Source organism: Ictalurus furcatus, chromosome 12 (assembly GCF_023375685.1).
Source record: "Ictalurus furcatus strain D&B chromosome 12, Billie_1.0, whole genome shotgun sequence".
In the NCBI taxonomy this organism is placed as follows: Eukaryota; Metazoa; Chordata; class Actinopteri; order Siluriformes; family Ictaluridae; genus Ictalurus; species Ictalurus furcatus.
In genome coordinates this window covers 30,340,851-30,360,119 of record NC_071266.1, presented here as the reverse complement: position 1 = coordinate 30,360,119, position 19,269 = coordinate 30,340,851, and the positions used below count along the sequence as shown (strand labels likewise).

The following is a 19,269-nucleotide window of genomic DNA, read 5'->3' as shown; positions in this document are numbered from 1 at the left end:
CATTAATTTATCCCACATAAACCTGTGTGAACCAGTAGACTGAATAATAAACACACATGCACAAGTTTTCACAGGCTCTTTTAATTGCAGCAGGATAATACACAGTTGTAGAGCAGGACATGTACACGTAGTAAAACAGGCTGAGCTCCTGCTCTTCGCACACTTCATGCATGTAGGCGGCTCAGGGGCTGAACAGCACCGGGTGCATGGTGACAAACGTATAGTTGTAGAGGCGTGGCAGACCCTGGTGTGTTGTCCTGTTAAATGCATCCCATGTGAAAGGAGGAAGATCGCCATCTGTACTCGGACCATTCAGAGCCTCAGACACGAACTGCTGAGCCATATTCAGGTCAGTCACCTGGAAGAGGGGTAAGAGGGGCAGGGCAGACTGTGAGTAGGAGGCTGGTGTAAAAATCTCAACTTATGTAGTGCTTATAAAAGCCGTACTTTCATTCCGATTCGAGTACATGGATCCAATAAGCTTTTAAAACAAGAACATGAAATCAGTCACTGTTGATTTCTTCTTCGACAAAATTTAAAAATAGTTGTTTTTATATTATTATAATAATAAATATAAAAATAAAAAAAACATTACACACACAATTATTTGATCTCCATTTACAAACCAAAACCACAATTCCAGTCATTTTGCAAACTGCCCCTTTGCACCACCTGGTGGTAATTTCTCAGATGTGACAGCTTTGTATTTATCGCAGTGGTCGTGTGGCAGCAGTACATGGCAGTAATACATATTCTGGTTGACTGCCTACTGTTTACAGTGGAGGAAATATAGAAAAATTTGAGGCTGGTATCACTAATCTCCATCCCCTGCCGAAAATTCAAATCAGCAGCGTGGGATTATTTTGGATATCCCAAAAAACAAAAGGGGTATTTTTTTTGCCCCACCTTCAAACTGGTTGTCCATCCTTGAGGGCAAACCCCCCATTTGCCCTCAAGGATGGACAACCAGTTTGAAGGTGGGAAAAAAAAAAATCAGTCAGTGCAGATCAAGTGATATGTCCTGTTTATAATTTTAATCCCTAATGGAGGTGTGAACCATGAGCACTATTTCCATCCCACGTGTTCAAAATCATCACTTCCGGGGAACCTGGTACAAAGAATCAATACATGGAAGTTGTTGCAACCGGGGAAGCCATTGTGGCCCTCCTCTCCAATATAATAAATGACACTTATTTTCAAAAGGGAAACTTTTTTTTTTTTTTTAAACACATACTTCCATTACAAATATGGTTTCAGGTTTCATTACAAGTGTTTTTGGTTTAACAAAAACTTCAGTTTTCATTCCTTTAAACATCATTGTTACTACTACGACTTATTATTATTATTATTATTATTATTATAACAACAACAACAACAACAACACATAATACCATACATCATGAAAGCATGCTACTTTCTGAGACTGGAGTACTGCTGCATAAAGTCACACCTAAAGAGGCTGTATTTAATTATTATTTTTATAAACACTAACCTTGGTGTCGTAACATCCTTCAGGAACGGGGTTGGACTCCCGCAGATCGCCACGACAACAGATGGACTTACAGGGGTCACCCTTCGAGTATGGATCTTTCTTATAGTCTATTAACACAACAGAATGTCTATTCATCCACCACAGCAGGAAATCAGTCCAAAGGTTTACAGAGGTTATTATGACACTAAAGGTACTGTCAGTGGTGCCAAGTTACAGGAATAAGCATGGAAAGCAAACGTGGTTTAAAAAAACTCAAATAACATTCCTAATAAAATAATTAAAATGCTTCAGTGTGAATATAGAATGCACTGAAGGTAATTTCACACCTGCTCAGGGATGAAACAGTGTAAGAGACAAATAAATGGACAACGTACACAGAGAGACTGCAAGATGTACATACACACAGAGAAATATAAAGATAGATTCTGAAGTCATATAGCCTTCGTACTAGTGAGCAAGACAGACAGAAACACAGACAGACAGACAGGGTACCGTTGGATCTCATGATGTGTTTGAGTGATGGCAGATCAATGACGGATGCCTGATCCCGGCGGAAGATCTTGGCTCGAGGACAGAGTTCATAAGAGTAATCCTCTCCATAGTCCTTCCACATCTCCTCATATCCACTCAGGGTGTAGACCCTCTGGTGGAACGGCACATTGTAGGACGGCCAGTAACCTGCAGGACATCGCTTATTACTGACAGAACATTATAATAACAATACACCAACACACTGTCCACTGCTTCTACCATACTGACAAACGGAAATGTTCTGTTACAACTCCCAAATGTTGAGCTAGTTAAAGTTTTCAGCTTTTCCGAACCACTCCCACATCAGCATCCTGTAACCACTCCCACATCACCATCCTGTAGCCACTCCCACTAACAACTTTTCAAACCTTTCCACTTCAGAATTTACTGACCCCTTCCCACTCCGGCATCCCATAAACTTCCTGCTTCCCACTTCAACATCTTATGACATTTCCTGCTTCAGCATGCCATAACCCTTCCAGATAAGGCCTTCCCTGACCCCTCCCACATTAGCATCCCATATCCCTCTTGCTTAAGCATGCCTTCCGTCTTTGGCCTCCTGATACACACTCTGGATTGAGTGTGTTGAAGTAGATGAACATGATCACTAAATGACCATGGCACATGCCCAGTGTTCCCCGTTCCCCGTGTTACATTAAGTGGAACCTCACCGAAGCGCAGAGCCTCTGTTTGATCTGAATATTCCACCAGTCCTGGGATCTGCTCCACTATGGTCAGAGCACCATCATCGAGTCTCGAGCCCAGGGACACTTTACTCACATCCACTAGCATGTACTGATTATTATACGTTCCTGAGGGGACAGCGAAAGACAGGACAGAGACAGAATGGGACAGTGAGAGAGAGTAGTCAAGTAATATGTTTAACCTCGACAACAGAACGATTATACCTCTAAGAACATTTCCATTGGTCCTTCTTTATATTCTGTGTCTATTACTGGATCAATAGTTCATTCTACTCTGAAGATGTGTCTCCCTCTACATGTCCAGCTACCCATTCATCTAGCCATCAGTCTGTTTGCCTAACAATTTCTCTATATACATTTGCATATCTACTTCTCCATTTCTCTGTCTGCCTTTCAACTATCTACCTGTTTCATTACCCATCTGACTGTCTACCAGTCTATATACCCATCAGTCTGCTTCCCTGTTCATTTCCCTTTATCTGTCTTTCTGTCTCTCTTTCCTTTCCCATCCACAGGGGTGTCAGTACAGGAGCAATACCGGACTGGACTACACAAGACCCCCCATGTCCCCCTAACTCTGTGTGTGTGTGTGTGTGTGTGTGTGTGTGTGTGTGTGTGTGTGTGTGTGTGTGTGTGTGTTAGCATGTGTTTTCTGACCGGAGTTGAAGCGGGAGAATATCTCAGCCCACTCTTGGCCAGAGTGAGCGAGGGCATGTGCTAGCCGGACTCTCTGCCAAGCGAACAGGCTGGAGGGAGTGACTGAGTCGTACAGCGAATGGTTAAAGACATTGTTGGTGGTCTGAGTCATCATCAGCCCACTGCCCAACAGGTAGAAGTCATCCAGAGACACCAGCAGGCCTGCTCCACATCAGAAACACAAACATAGAGAGACTTCTACAACAGAGGGGTGTGTTTATATACATGTATGTGACCAAATGGGTATGTATGCACACACCAGGGTAGCTGCTGAAGGAGAGTTTCCCAGTAGCAGTGTGTGGTTCCTGAACTTTAAAGTCCCAGTGTTTGAAGATGCGCATTGTGGCGGCATAAACGTACCAGCTGGAGTGAGCGAACAACAGGTTCTCATAGCCAGGTAACATCTACATATGCACACACACGTTTTAGTAATGAAAACCAATGTCCTTTTCTTTGTAATATTGATAGCAATCATTTTAGGGCAGAACAGTTTTATGTACAAAGGGCATGAGCCTTGGTGAGTGGGGGGGTGGGCAGGGGGTTTGGTTCTATGTACGGGGCCTGCACCTCAGCAAGGGGTAGCAGTTGTAGGTATGGAGCATGTACCTTGGTGGTGGTGGAGGTTGGGGTGTTATGCATCCAGCTTATACCTTGATGAGGGCAGAGCAGTGGCCCATTGGGGGCTCTTTAAATCCTCTCACTGAATGTTTGGCTTCAGGAACCAACATCTGTATCAAATCCAACAGATCTCCAATTGCGTTCAGGAATTGCACCTCAAAGCGCGACAAGGCCTAAACACACACACACACACACACACACACACACACACACACACACAGAGAGAACTCTAATACTACTACTATTTATGAAGAATATGTGCTGCTATATAATTTTATATGACAACAATACCATGATTTAATCCAGTTTATTAAGGCATTACATGTAAACAGGGCTGTTAGTGGCACAGGCTAGCTTCACTCCAGCTTTAACTGATCACTACATCGTGTATTTGCTTATTACTACTCTCCTTTCTTGCACCTTTTTCCCCGAGCGCTTGGCCCACTCGGCCGCGCCGGCCTGCAGCCCGTCCAGCTGGGCCAGGATGAAGCCAGTGTGAGCCCACAGAGGATCAGAGGTCTTATTGAGCTTCACCTGCTGCCGAGACCAGGTGCTCTGCTTACTGACACACACACACATACACACACACACACACACACACACACACACACCCCAAGTCTAAAGCAATCAACTATATAACTACTACAATTTTGTCACCAGCACAATACAGTACATAACAGAAATATGCATTAGTGGTGTTTAGACCAATCAGAAGCTCCAGGACAGAATCATGGCTCCTCAGCACACATTCTACACCTCATGGTATTATTTGTAAAAGAATCACTCACGTCATGAAGGTCTTGACGGCCAGCAGCACATCGGGGCTGGTAATGAGCTGAGGATACAGGTTAGTGTAGTGATCGATCATCTGCCTGCAGGACACACCTGTTTCACTCTCACAGCTCTGTACTAAACACTAATAATACTACATCACATCACACACGCTCATCACCATGCAGTGTAAATCACCATATTACACTGTTGTTGCAGTGTAATAATTGTTGCATCACCCCACACTGCTGTTGCGTTCTGGATTGTGATTGTTCAGAAGGTGTTGATTAGTTTTCTATTACAGCAGCTCTGAGAGTAACACAGCTGCACATCGCAACTTTATATTAATGCACTCGTTCAAATACATTATTGTTTCTATAGTAACAGCTCATTTACTTATACAGTGGACAGTTCTGTAAACAGACATTTAACATTTGTGGAAGTAGTGTCCAGTGTCCGTGCTTTCTAACAGCCTATTATTATAATGAAGAAAAATCTTTTGGAAGATTTAGTCCCTCTGATCACAATATGGACATTTAACCTATTTATGTAGAAAAAGTGTTCATTAAAATGTCTGCATTTAAATACATATTGTCTCCTTCAGTGATCATTCTAAAAGATCTGATATGGAGAGACTCTGAAGAAACCCTGACCTGATCTCTGTATTATTTCCACTCCAACACAAGTCAAGTTACATACTGCAATACCGCCACTGGACACTAGGTGTGTGTCACAGAGTCTACAGTTACTGAGTCTCACATGTTGCCCATTAGTGCACAGAACACTGATGCATATTTGGGCTCAGCTCAGTGTTCATGTCATTGTCCTGAGCATCTGTTTGAGTCATCAGTGTTTTCATCATGTTTATTGCCTTGATCTCCTCCAAGATTATGGACTTTGGTTCACTCCAAATCATGCGTGGTCCTAATAACCCTCCAGAACAGTTCTGTGTGGATCAGTCTCAATGCCCAACACCAGCAGATGCATTTTTCAGAGCAACGCTACTCTAGTATTGGTTAAGAAATGTTCAGATGCTTTGTCTCAACTTCTGTCTCTAATAGCATTGTATTCTTATTGTTGTACATTTATTACTGAGACTTTAATATCTGTTATTAACCCAGATTAAACAGCTGAGTCTGCAGGTTAAAGTTTAAACACTGATGTTTAACAGCTGACAGGACTTTTATACCCGAGCATGACTAATTTTCTTCAATCTGTTTTCCATCCACCCATCGATCTATTCCCTCTCTCCTTCTCCCTCTCTCTCTCTCTCTCTCTCTCTCTCTCTCTCTCTTTACATACATGCTATGTACACTAAACACTATGTTTAATGTAAGGTGGTTCTCTGATCATCACTAACCTAGCTCCTACATTAATGCAAGTCAGTTGGTTCCAATATTCAGACACTTCTCAAGACAAAAACAAGGGCAACTCTCTGCCAATGACACGGATGGGGACGCCGCCAGCATCACCATGTCTAGACCACCTTGTGACTAAAGTGTATGCCTGAAATACTCTTAAAAATATATACTTTTAACAGGAAGCGAGTCAAGAAAATTTGTAAAAAAAAAAAAAAAAAAAAAAAGGATTTCAGGCAATTTTTGTGACCTTGACCATGTTTGGATCAATTCCAAAATCTAATAAGTTCATCTGCAGGTTACAATTATAATTCCATATGAATCTTAACACCATTCAATTTCAATCCTACACTCTCTCAGCTTGGACAGTTTCTGTACTGGGGATTAGAAATTTTGAAGGATTAGTTACAGGGTGATGATGGCTCTCACCGTGCAGTCAGGAATCCCTCCAGATATCCCGCCAGGAAGAAGGTTCTTTCATCAGCCCTAGGTGTTTGTCCGTACCCAGCACGGACCTCCATCACGCCCCATCCCGTCTCCGAGAAGGAGTCGTTGTAGAAACCGTAAGCATCTCCCGTGTCCTCCAGAACCCCGTCCTTCAGCAGCACCGTCTTACTGTCAGGGTCCCAGTACGCTGTGGCCTTATGCACAGCTGCAGGGGGAAACGAGGACATGGATATGATGCTGCAGTCATGTCACGTCAGAGTGGTGTGTGAGTTACAAGCAAACTGACCGCAACATTAGATTTTAACATTTCACATTTTATAACTTTCACCAATTTCACCTTTTTTTATAACTAGCGCTTTAATTTGTGTGCGGGCGACTGAGTGGATGCTATTGATCATTGAGAGCAAATTTAATCTTAACTTAAGATTTCTATCAGAAAGTATCTAGTTAAAGGTATTTAATATGGTTTAATCTTATGGTGTTCACTTCTTCCTTATTCAGAGAACAATCTTAATAATGACTGTGTGAAGTGAAATGGAGATCATACACTCCACCAGGGCCGTCCTACCGATAAACCACTTCTGTTTTTCCATTCCTGTTTATTATTCATCATCACCATTTTAGGAAGTGGATAAAGTTTCTAATAGCCAAGTTTCTAATCTCCTTTTGCTCATAACCAAGGAGCTTCTGCTTTCACCTCTGCAATCTGAACAAAAACCTTCTACTGCATTTTACACTACAACAATTAGTCTGTGGACTTTCATATAAAAGGGGAAAAACCTGATAATTATAACATTTAAATGTTATAATGTTAGGACATTCTCTGCATGTCAGTAATACTTGGAAATGAGATTTTTAGGCTGTCTGGTGAAATAATGAGTTTCAGACATGATCTCTGTGTCTCAATTCTGAAGGTCTCTAATTTGTGTCATGATTTTACAGAACCAGATTGTTGTGATCTTGGTATGTGTTGTTTTGAGAATTCCTAAGGGCCTTTAGCCCTCAATCGCTCTCTCGGTTCTTCTTCTCTTATCTGGTAAACTAGATGTCTTGTTCTTATATCACTCGAACCTACATAATAGATGTTTTTATTTTATCTGTTCCAATTATCTTTTATCATTCTTTATGAGTATGTGTGTGTATACACTATGCTTTCTGCATCATTAAACTAAGAAGCTTTCATTGAACGATGAGGTCAGTGTGACTTCCTGGTACCAGCCAGCGGAGGGTCCAAATTCTGGTTCTGTGACTGGTATCGGACAAAGAACTTTACAAATAATAATTAAAAATAACTGCCAGTTAATGCAAGCTGTAGTGACATGAAAAAAGGAGGTAACACACTTTGCCAAATAGTTTGAATACTCATCTGCAACAATAGTGCACACTGATCTGAGAGTGAGAGTGTGTGTGTGTGTGTGTGAGAGTGAGAGAGAGAGAGAGAGAGTGTTTCGTGCAGGTAGAGTGGATCAGGTACAGCTGTTTTGTTGTTGGAGTTTTAAGCAGTGAACCCTGCTGAAGGCTACGGGAGCATTATCACACACTCTGTATGAAAGTAAAAAAGTTCTTACACAGCAGTCTCTAACTGAACAAAGTGAACAACATTATTGGAGTAACTCCATAAAGTTACGCGCGCGCACCGGAGTTAGTGTGACGGAAACAGAAATAAATAGTAAAATAAAATAGTAAAAGTGAATTAAACTTACAGTCAGTTCTCACTGCAATCACAGCGCACAGGAGCATACAAACACAAACCATAAACTCCGTCATTGTTGTGTTTCAGACGCAGTCACGGACAAGAGAGTCGGAAGAGAAGTGAAACTCTTAGAGGGAAAATTCCTGGTGTGTGTGTGTGTGTGTGTGTGCTCCTCCTGCAGAGGCGTGGCTTTAGTGGATTGACACTCACTACACACTAATTAACTCATTAACCTCCACTTAACTAATAAGCACTAATTACACCCTCAAATTATAATAATACTGAGCCTCGGGGGGTGTGTGTGTGTGTGTGTGTGTGTGTGTGATCCTGTCCCTTTACTTCCCAATGGCCTGATTTATTTATTTATTTATTATTAAACTGTGCCTTTATAAAAGATTAGTCGGTCCTAAATGCAAGAAAAATAAAAACCTAACTGTAATATGGCGTGTGCTTCAAGTTGGTTTAACGTAATAGTAAAAAAAATTACACAAAATAGTATTTATATGTCTAATTTATGACCGTGCAATATACATTAATACACATTTAAAATGAATAGTATAAAAGGCGAACTCACCCCAGATGGGACTCGAACCCACAATCCCTGGCTTAGGAGGCCAGTGCCTTATCCATTAGGCCACTGGGGCTGCGCGAGCACGAAAGATGGGTTTCTGATTAATTCTGTTTATTCGTATTTCAATTGCTGTTCTGTTCTTTCAGTTAATGAGTAATGTATAATATTCACGTTTATCTATGTTAGTGTTAATATTCTCCCAGTTCACGGGACCTTCCCACTTTAAAAACGTCACCACAAACTAATGCTAATGCACCCTGACTACGTTCCCTTGACAAAAACCCAATAGGGTTTTCCCATAGGCTTTTGGATTATCGCAAAAACAAAAAAAAAGCTGTGATCAACAAAAGTTTACAATACTAACACGTTTTGTCCATGAAGATAGTTTTCACAAATTAACACAACTTTTATGAAGTTTGAAGCCTAAACACAGTCTCCAGAAATCACATGCTAAAGGAATGCTATAGACGAACTACACCTCGGTCGCTCGACTTCAACGTCAATATCACCAAGCTTCCGACAACTTTTCCAAACTTGATTTAAAAACATTTTCCATAATACGGATTTACTTTGTGGATGAATCTTTATCCACATTTTTGGGAATTGTGCACAGCACACCTGAACCAGTTTATCTGGTAATTTTTTTCCTGTTCGGCGTGATGACGTTTAATGTCCCCGACAGCCTCCGTAGTTCCATTTACAAATTTGTTAGCAACCGCCTTTTCAGTACACGTAAAAGCTTTAAAAACCTCACGAGTGGGATTTTACTGGTGTACTTTGTGTCGCAGAATAAAATGTGAAAATATATTGAGCTTGTGTTCACCACAGAATTTATTTCATGCTTTTAAGCAAAATCCCATTTAAAAAACCCACTGACTTCAGGACGATGGAACCAGAAGGGCTAAAATGCTAACTCGTTTCCGGGTTTTGGCGTATACAATGACGTCATCCCTGCGCCACTCTGTGGAAGGGAACACATTACCAGTAGAGACCCACAGGGACCGTTACAGTTTCCATTATAACCATTACAAATTCTATAAGATTAAAAAAAAAAAAAGAATTAGTTTTTGAGCAGGGTAGGTAATCCAGATCCATTTAAAATGTTCTAACCCTTTGTTCTTACTCGGTTCCTTATTCATTATCAGTTTCTCTCTCTCTCTCTCTCACACACACACACACTTTGCCATAAATATTTTTAATTTCTTTGACATTAGTAGCTTTTTGTAAATCAGTAGTACAGGTTTTCAGTAACATCTTCATACCTGGAACATTTAAATACACAGAAAGATATAAGAAATAAAGATTTAATAAACAAGGGAAACGACTCAGGTCACAGGAATCAGTACACAAGAAATAATAAACCCATAATAAAGACAAAGACTGATTATTTCCACACACTAAAGATGAATTAGAACTTTAATATCCATGTTGATAGAAGTTTTGAAAGAGTTAGTCCAGTGTACTAAATATACAAGTAGAAATAAAGCCCAGGTCTGCGTCCCAAACGGCACGAAATCGACACTTCATCCCAGCGTGAGAGAAGGAATACTCGGTTGGGTTACTGTAGACTATTGTATGCTGAAATTTGGGACAAAGCTCACATTAGAGTCTCACACTCACACAGAGCAGGAATGTGTGAAAATATAACACAAACAATACATACTCGTTCGGCATCAGTATTACTCTCTCTCTCTTCCACTGTTCTCCACTCATTCGTCATCGATCAGTTTCTCCGCTCCGTTCTCAGTCTGTTCGTTCTTCTCCTCCTCTCCTCGCTCTTCCTCACCCTCCTCATCCTCCTCCTCGTAGTTTGGGCCGGTGTAGTTGAGGGTGGTGCGCGAGAGGTCCACCTCGATGGGGAAGACGTCGGCCTCCTTCAGCACAGCGTAACACTCGTCATAGTAACGTGACATCCCCGAGACGAACCTCTGCAGCTGGAACACAATGTCCTGAACTGTACACGCACGCACACACACACACACACACACACACACACACACACACACAGAGTGCTGTACATTGGCTACAGCAGAGCAGGCCATGCTCACATGAAACACACATAACCATGAGGTGTAACCGTACAGTCACTCTAGCATTTAAACTGAGATTTTCTCAATTCTGTCCACATCAGGTAAGACTTCATAAAAAAGCATTTTATATATATATATATATATTATATACACACACACACACACACACACACACACACACATATATATATATATATATATATATATATATATATATATATATATATATATATATATATATATATATATATATATATATATATATATATATATAGAGAGAGAGAGAGAGAGAGAGAGAGAGAGAGAGAGATACACACACAGCTATTACTGGTTCTCATCGGAACTACACAAATTGTGGATAGGCCACGCCTACAATCCAGTGGCGGTTAGCACACACCTGTAAGAGACAACCGACATAAAAGCCTCATCACCTGCTAGCATGATAATGTGGTGTAACTCACCATGTTTCTGGTCCAGCAGCTCGATCTTCTCCAGAACATCTTTACGCATTTTTGCAAATCGAGAGCGAGCTTCCTGTCGACAGCGCAGGATCAGACGATACTCATAATTTCCTGTGCTAACTCGGTACAGCGGCTCTCCCAGCGCCTACACACATGCAGGCACGGACAAACGCACACGTATAATGATGGCAGTCACATTGTAAAGTAATTATGGTGTTTATGTACGTCTTTATAAAAGACATGTGACTTTGTACAGATTGTACACACACACACAGGCGAGGACGTTGACGAGGATGTGTTAAATTAGGGATTGGAACACGGTGGGGAAAAAAAAAGGAAGAAAAAAAAAACTCACGATGCAGCTGTACTCCTCATCATCCATCTCCTTCACCTTCAGACAGTATGACTGTAACACACACACGCACACAGTTACAGCTCTGCATTATTTGATATGTAATAGTGAACACATTCATTTGCATATTTTATTTTGGGTTCTAATCCCCAGCATGTTTCATGTCAAATCCAACAGCAAGGAAACAAAAAACCTTCAATAACATTTAAGTAATCATGCGAAAATGAAAAGAAACTGCTCACTTTCTTTAAAAAATATTACAAAGTATAAAAGCAGGTTGTTTTTCTTTTTTATCCCCCCCCCACCACACAAACACACACACACACACACATTTTCCTCTGAACATCAGATGACACACGTGTGGCTCCACCTTCACAGGTTATCTACAGCTTCAAACACAGGAACCTCTAGTACAACAGCACAGGGCTAAACACCTATCTGAGGTCACGGTGCATAGCAACAATTGCTAAGCAGTGATGGGAGGGGTGAGAAAACACAGCTTGTGATTGGTCCTGAGGTGTTTCTCACCAGGTACTCGAACTTGACGTCCAGGTATTTACGGATGGTCAGTTTGGTGTCTGGAATCGCTTTGTGAAGGTAGGTGTTCAGATCATGCAGCATCTAAACACACAAACACATACAATAATAAACAGATAAACTGATTAAAAACTGTGTGTTGGAGTGGTGAAGTTTTTTGGAGCATGTATGGAAGGAATCTCTGTTGGTTAACTTCAGGAGAGAGAAAAACAGGAAGTAAGAACAGGAAGCTGTTTCACAATATTAAATCTAACTATAGATAATATGGATAAACATATGACATACTTTAATAATTACAGATTGTGACTGTTGGTAAGAGGAATAAAACAGGTGGGGAGGTGCGGTTACAGGAAAGTAATGAACGTCAGGGTGGTAACAGTAACTCTGCTTCATCACTCCACCCTGTAGTTGATTAATTTACTCAGACAGCACCACACACAGCATGTTTATTACGTGCTGGTGTACATGTCAGCTCTCCCTCTGAGGTGAATAAGAAATTACAAAAGTGTTTATAATAAAAATAAAGAGATTCTCACAGGTTTGATGGTTTTGAGCAGCTGGATGCCGTATTTCTCAATGTTACGATGAGCTTCTGCAAATTTTACAAACGCCTCACTGGCTGCAGCCTGAGGCTCTCGAACACCGATCACAGAGAACACGTCACCAAATGCTGTTAAACCCCCGGGGGGGGGGGGGGGGGGGGGGGGGGGGTATTTCATCATTGTCCAATAATAACATATATTAGTGAACATTATATACTCGTCTACAGACACATTTTTAGACACTTTTTCCCATAATTCCACTGTGCAGTGTGACTTACCTCTGTGTGTCTGTGAGAGCTCAAAGAATGCTCTGAGTAACTGTTTACTGTGTTCCATTAACCCTGTAACACACATACACACACACACACACTTTAATCCTGAGTAGAAACACTCAATCAGTAACACAGTGTCAATAATGAAGCATCATGTACCTTTGTACAGCTCTGCAGTTTTCTCCAGTTCATCCAGTTTCTTTACTAGTCCATCTACACACACACACACACTTAGCTAATGATTCATTTGCACAAAACTTAACTGTACTTACAATAATGATGTGTGTGTGTTTCTATTCTTCTATGTTTACATGTACAAAATAATCAGTTCTGTTTCAGAACATGTAGGAGATAAATCTGATTAACAGTGTACATGCGCAGAATTATCTGATTATTGACTGAAAAGCCAGTGGTCTAGATCAGATCTGTTAAGAAGCGTTAATGAGATTTCACACTGTGCGTGTGTGTGTGTGTGTGTTACCGTTACAGAGGATGGCTCTACTCAGTCCAAGTGCATCTGCTGTTCCTGAGCTCATATTCTCCACCAATCGGTGCTTCACCTTCTTCAACACTGTGAGAAAAAACACACACACACACACACATAAACAAACACACAAAACCACTTGTGTGTAGACACCTTGCCCAATATGTCTGTCTTTTCTCATTTGAAAGTATATCAGCAGCTATAAACATGATGTACTGAACTGTATAATACAGTCGCTTCGTCCAATAAGATTTCACTGAAATGTAAATGATGTCATATTATTGGCCAGTATTATTTATGCCCCGCCCACCTATGGACTAGGAGGAAGGTATACATCAGTATTTTCCCCTGAACTGATAGATATTGATCAATCTTTGAACAATGTGATGAACAGGGCAAAGCAAGTTCAGTTTCATGCAAACTGCGGTCAACTCTGTGTGTGTGTGTTTTACCGATATCCAGGGATTTGCCCTGTTTGGGGTCAGCCTGCAGTTTATTATAGTGTATCACTGCTTCACCCTGCAACACACACACACACACACACACACACACACACACACACACACACACAGACTCCATTAATGAAAATCATTTATCTGTAATGTACATGAAGGTGTATGATAGTGTTTACAGTCCTAGTTTCTCTCACACTCACTCACACACACACTCTCACTCACTCACACACTCACTCACACACACACTCACTCACACACTCACTCACACACTCACTCACACACTCACTCACACACACACTCACTCACTCACACACTCACACACTCACTCACACACTCACACACTCACACACTCACTCACTCACACACTCACTCACTCACTCACACACTCACTCACTCACACACTCACACACTCACACACTCACACACTCACTCACACACACACTCACTCACTCACTCACACACTCACTCACTCACACACTCACTCACTCACACACTCACTCACTCACACACTCACTCACACACTCACTCACTCACTCACACACTCACTCACACACTCACACACTCACTCACTCACTCACACACTCACTCACTCACTCACTCACACACTCACTCACTCACTCACACACTCACACACTCACACACTCACTCACACACTCACTCACTCACACACTCACTCACTCACTCACTCTCTCTCACACACACACACACACTCTCACACCTGTACAGCCTGAATCATCTTGGCCACCTCCACCTTGGTCTTGCCCTTCACTGGTTTACCGTTTACACCTGTGATCTCATCACCTGCTGCTAATGTCCCATCCAGTGCTGCTGGAGTGTTATCAAACACCTGACACACACACACACACACACACACACACACACCTATGACTCTAGTTTATTCCAGTTTAGCAAAAAGCTCCAAAGATATTTTACTAATTTTAAGTCTAAATATAATAGAGGCTAACAGAACAACTAACCCCAATGTTAGTGATAGATGAAACCCAAATGACTAAAATAAATGTTAATAGTTAAACAAATCACCAATAACTGTGTGTGTGTGTGTGTGTGTGTGTGTGTGTAATGAGGATACTGTGATATAAATGTGTTTAACTGATAAAGGACATTTACCACAGCATTAAGAATTTGAGACGAGACACACGATTTTGGGAGACTGCGTATGACTCTCGGCGGGTGTACGTGATATCGGGACGGCGCCTGTGATTAATTTTGGGAGGCTGCGTATGACTCTCGGCGGGTATGATTAATTTTGGAAGGCTGTGTATGACTCTCGGCGGGTGTACCTGATATCGGGATGGCGTATGTGATTGATTTTGGGACGTGTAGTTTTGTGACAAGGCGTACGACTTTAGGACAGTGTGAATGGTCACTAACCTGTACGATGTAGAGACAGGGGCAGTACTGAGCCCCTCCCCCTATACTGATCCCAATCAGGTTCTGTGCATCCTTCTTCAATGTCACTGTTCCAGGAACTGTGGGAATCCCGCTGCGCGTGCACACGCACACACACACAAGTTTAACACTTAACCATCACATCTAGACAGTCACAGAGAGACCATGGATCAGTGGGTGTGTCTCTGAGATCATGTACAGTCAGGGGGATCAAAGAAGGTATGCTTTCAATTCTATACCTTTATTTATCAGCACATAAATAACAATGTGTGGTTTTCACAAACTTTTAAAAAGAAACAAATAAACACAGCACCATGTTTAGAGAAATCCAAACACAGCATATAACCACAGACACCTCATACCAGCTGTGAAGCATGGTGGTGGTGGAGTGGTGATGATTTGGACTTTGGGTTTTACAGCCAGAGGACCTGGGAAACCTGCAGTCATTAAGACAACGATGATCTCCACTTTATACCAGAATATTCTTAAGATAAATATGAGACCATCCGTGCTGCAGCTGAATCTGGGATGAAATTGGGTCATGCAACAGGACAATGATCCCAAACACACCAGTACATCAACATCTGGATGACTAAAGAAAAAAAAATCTAAGTGTTGGTATGGCCAAGTCAAAGTCTAGACCTCAACCCCATTGAGATATTGAGGTGGGATCTTAAGAGAGCTGTGTATAAACTAATGTCTTCAAACATCAATGAACTGAAGCAATGTTGTAAAGAAGAGTGAATATGTTACTTAATTATAGGGTGTACTTATTTTTCCCACCTGGTTTCTGAATCACTCTGTATTGAAATCTGTTGTTTTGTTGTCATATGAGGTTATTTGTTTGTTTATAGAAGTTGTTGATGACTACACGACTGTAATTTATACTCTGATAAATAAAAACATAGAACTGATGGAGGGTGTACTTTCTTTTCCCAGGGCTGTATGTAAATGATGTAAATGTGGGCGTGTCCCTGAGACGGTATATAAACTCAGTGTGTGCTGCAGCTTCACTCTCAAAAGGAGGACCATGACTCTGTACACAGGTTTCTCTCAGATATCCTGTCAGGTTAGCTAGATAGCATTAACCGTTTATATTCTTAACATTTAAAAAAATAAAATAAAAAAACTCTCAGGTTAGCTATTAACAACTGAAGGTTATGAAGTGAAGATTATTAACAGTTTTTAAAAGCTTATAAGGTTAGCGCATGTTAACTAGCTACAGTTAGAAGTATTTGATTAATACATTATATTTTGTTAATAATACTAGCATATTATTCAATTATTAATGTTTTAAACATGTCAGATTAGGTAAGGCTAACTGTTTTTTTTAATCTGTAAACGTATACGTGCATGTAAAAGTGATCCCGGGCCTGTGGGGTCCTAAAGCCGAGGCAAGTCTGTGACTCTGAGGTGCCGCTGATGCTGATCCATAAGTTCTTTAAAGTTGTGTTAAATATTAAAATAAAACATTAAATAAGTTTTATCCTTCACTGTTGCTTACATTAGCAAAACCTCCATCAATATCATCAACATACAAGCCCAATTCTGAAAAAAGATAGGACAGTATGGAAAATGCAAAAAAAACACAAATAGTCGTTTGAACATTCAGTTCATGCTCTACTGTACTGAAAACACATTATTAACACATTATTACATGTTTCACTATATGAAAATATACACACATTTCAAATCTGATGACTGCAACACACTCCAAAAAAGTTGGGACAGTAGACTGTTTAACATCACCTTTTCTTTTAATAACATTTATTAAGTGTCTGGACTCTGAGTGAAGACACCAGTTGGTTAAGTTTAGCAAGCGGAATTTTCCCCATTCATCCATTATGCATTTCTTCACCTGTGTAAATGTACAAGGACTTTGTCGACTTATTTTGTGCTTCATAATGCACCACACGTCCTCAATGGGAGACAGGTCAGGACTGCAGCAGGCCATGCTCGCACCCGCACTCTCTGCTCACGCAACCATGCGCTTGTAACCCGGGCAGAATGTGGTGTGGCATTGTCCTGGTCTGGATGGCAGCGTATGTTGCTCCAAAATGTGTACATATCTTTCTGCATTGATGCTGCCCTTACAGATGTGTGAGTTACCCCTGCCATGGGCACTGAGACGCCCCCATACCATGGGCACTGACACGCCCCCATCCCATGGGCGCTGACACGCCCATATACCATGGGTACTGACACGCCCATATACCATGGGCACTGACACGCCCCCATTCCATGGGTACTGACACGCCCCCATACCATGGGCACTGACACGCCCTCATACCATGACAGATGATTTTGGACCTGATACTGATAACAGCTTGGATGGTTTTTAAGACAGTGACGTCTGAGGGATCGGAGATCACACACATTCAGAAGTGGTTTTCAGCCTTGCCTTTTACACACCGAGATTTGACCGGAGATTTGTGTGGTGTAGAAGGTGAAATGCCCAAAATCCTACTGATGTGTCTTTGGGGAATGTTCTTCTCAAACTGTTGGATTATTCTCTGACCTATCTGTAGGCAGATCGGCAAACCTCGACCCGTCCTTAAGCTTAAAGGACTAGGCCTTCTTTGGAGGCTCCTTATACACTATGATAGACGATCGCCTCACCTGTTTCACATCACCTTCTTATTTCAACTTCTCACATCGCTATTAGTACTAAATTGTTCCTGTCCCAACTTTTTTGGAACATGTTGCATGCACCAATTTCAAAATAAACATTTATCTTTAAAAAAAACTATGCAATTGATTATATAAAACATCAAATACCTCGTCTTTATAAGTTTTTTTTTTTTTTTAAATACAAGTCAAAGTACATTTCCACATCACTCCTCTTTGTTTTTATTAGCATTCTCCATACTGTCACAACTTTTCCAGAATTGCGGTTGTATAATAAGCCATAACACTCACCACTACAGCTGTACACGGGGATACAACAGAAATGGAGGTGTGTGTGTGTGTGTGTGTGTGTGTGTGTGTGTGTAAAAACAGCCTCACTCACAGTTTATCTTCCTCTAGCTCGTAGTCCATGGTGTCTGAGAACATGCCAGGGTACAGAGCCGTATCCCAAACCTGCACATTATAATCACACTCAGTAACAGTTTCCCTGCAGACTGCTAGCAGGCTAATTCACATATGGGACAATAACTTCCAGAGTGACACACACACACACACACACACACACACACACACACACACACACACACACACACAGTGATAAGGATGGTGATTTATTTGATCCTCAGGGAAACTGTTCATATCTGCTCTGTTAGCTTAGCTAGACGTTACTATTACTCCTGCAGTAAAACTACTTGTACAGTCTTACCGTGTAAACGCTTCTGAACCCGGAATTAATTATTTCCTTATGTCCTTATTAACGCATTCCCACAAAACGCGTTTATTTCTGAGTTATAATAAAAACGGAGATTAGAAATGTTTCCAGCTGTTCCATATCTCTCTCTCTCTCTCTCTCTGTCTGTGTGATGTGGACCTGATGGCTGCGTCACTTCCGCTGGCTCACCGGAAACACCCCTGTCGCCCGGTAACGCAGATAAAGCGTACTATACCCACGAATATTATTAATCCTTGTTGAATTTCTGCCTTTTAAGAAACTTTAAAGTACTTGTCGATTACAAACCAACAATTGCACATGTCCGAGTGAAACAGACATTTCCACAACTTCACTCTGTTTATTAGGAATAACTTCAGATAGACAGCTTTTATTACTTGATTGTTTAGTGGAACGCAACGTTTATATTATTTTATTTATTGTAAGTAAATTACACACACTTTTAATTATATATTTTAAATAGTTATTATTTTATTCTTTGTGTCAC

The 19,269-nt window shown here is 41.1% G+C and overlaps 2 protein-coding genes and 1 non-coding gene across 4 annotated transcripts; all 3 read right to left on the bottom strand.

The window, feature by feature from the left end:
• Positions 1–61: 61 nt before the first annotated feature.
• Positions 62–8,450, bottom strand: plbd1a (phospholipase B domain containing 1a). Its single transcript, XM_053638960.1, has 11 exons — positions 8,321–8,450; positions 6,600–6,822; positions 4,830–4,913; positions 4,462–4,603; positions 4,074–4,214; positions 3,683–3,827; positions 3,385–3,585; positions 2,695–2,835; positions 1,985–2,170; positions 1,493–1,599; positions 62–358 (listed from the first exon to the last, which is right to left on the bottom strand). The coding sequence occupies exons 1-11, from the start codon at positions 8,382–8,384 to the stop codon at positions 182–184; spliced, it is 1,611 nt and encodes a 536-aa protein (XP_053494935.1). The 5' UTR covers positions 8,385–8,450; the 3' UTR covers positions 62–181.
• Positions 6,664–18,941, bottom strand: pick1 (protein interacting with prkca 1). 2 transcript variants are annotated; one of them, XM_053638962.1, is made up of 15 exons: positions 18,759–18,941; positions 18,435–18,505; positions 15,407–15,518; positions 14,733–14,861; positions 14,012–14,078; positions 13,557–13,646; positions 13,235–13,288; positions 13,082–13,144; positions 12,798–12,931; positions 12,253–12,345; positions 11,728–11,778; positions 11,373–11,517; positions 10,545–10,835; positions 8,885–10,459; positions 6,664–6,822 (listed from the first exon to the last, which is right to left on the bottom strand). In XM_053638962.1, the coding sequence occupies exons 2-13, from the start codon at positions 18,476–18,478 to the stop codon at positions 10,591–10,593; spliced, it is 1,227 nt and encodes a 408-aa protein (XP_053494937.1). In that variant the 5' UTR covers positions 18,479–18,505; positions 18,759–18,941; the 3' UTR covers positions 6,664–6,822; positions 8,885–10,459; positions 10,545–10,590. The 2 variants fall into 2 exon arrangements, with proteins under 2 accessions (XP_053494937.1, XP_053494936.1); XM_053638961.1 differs by having other exon boundaries at positions 8,885–10,835.
• trnar-ccu (transfer RNA arginine (anticodon CCU)) lies at positions 8,882–8,954 on the bottom strand. Its single transcript has one exon. It is a non-coding gene; the product is annotated as a tRNA-Arg (tRNA).
• Positions 18,942–19,269: the final 328 nt, after the last annotated feature.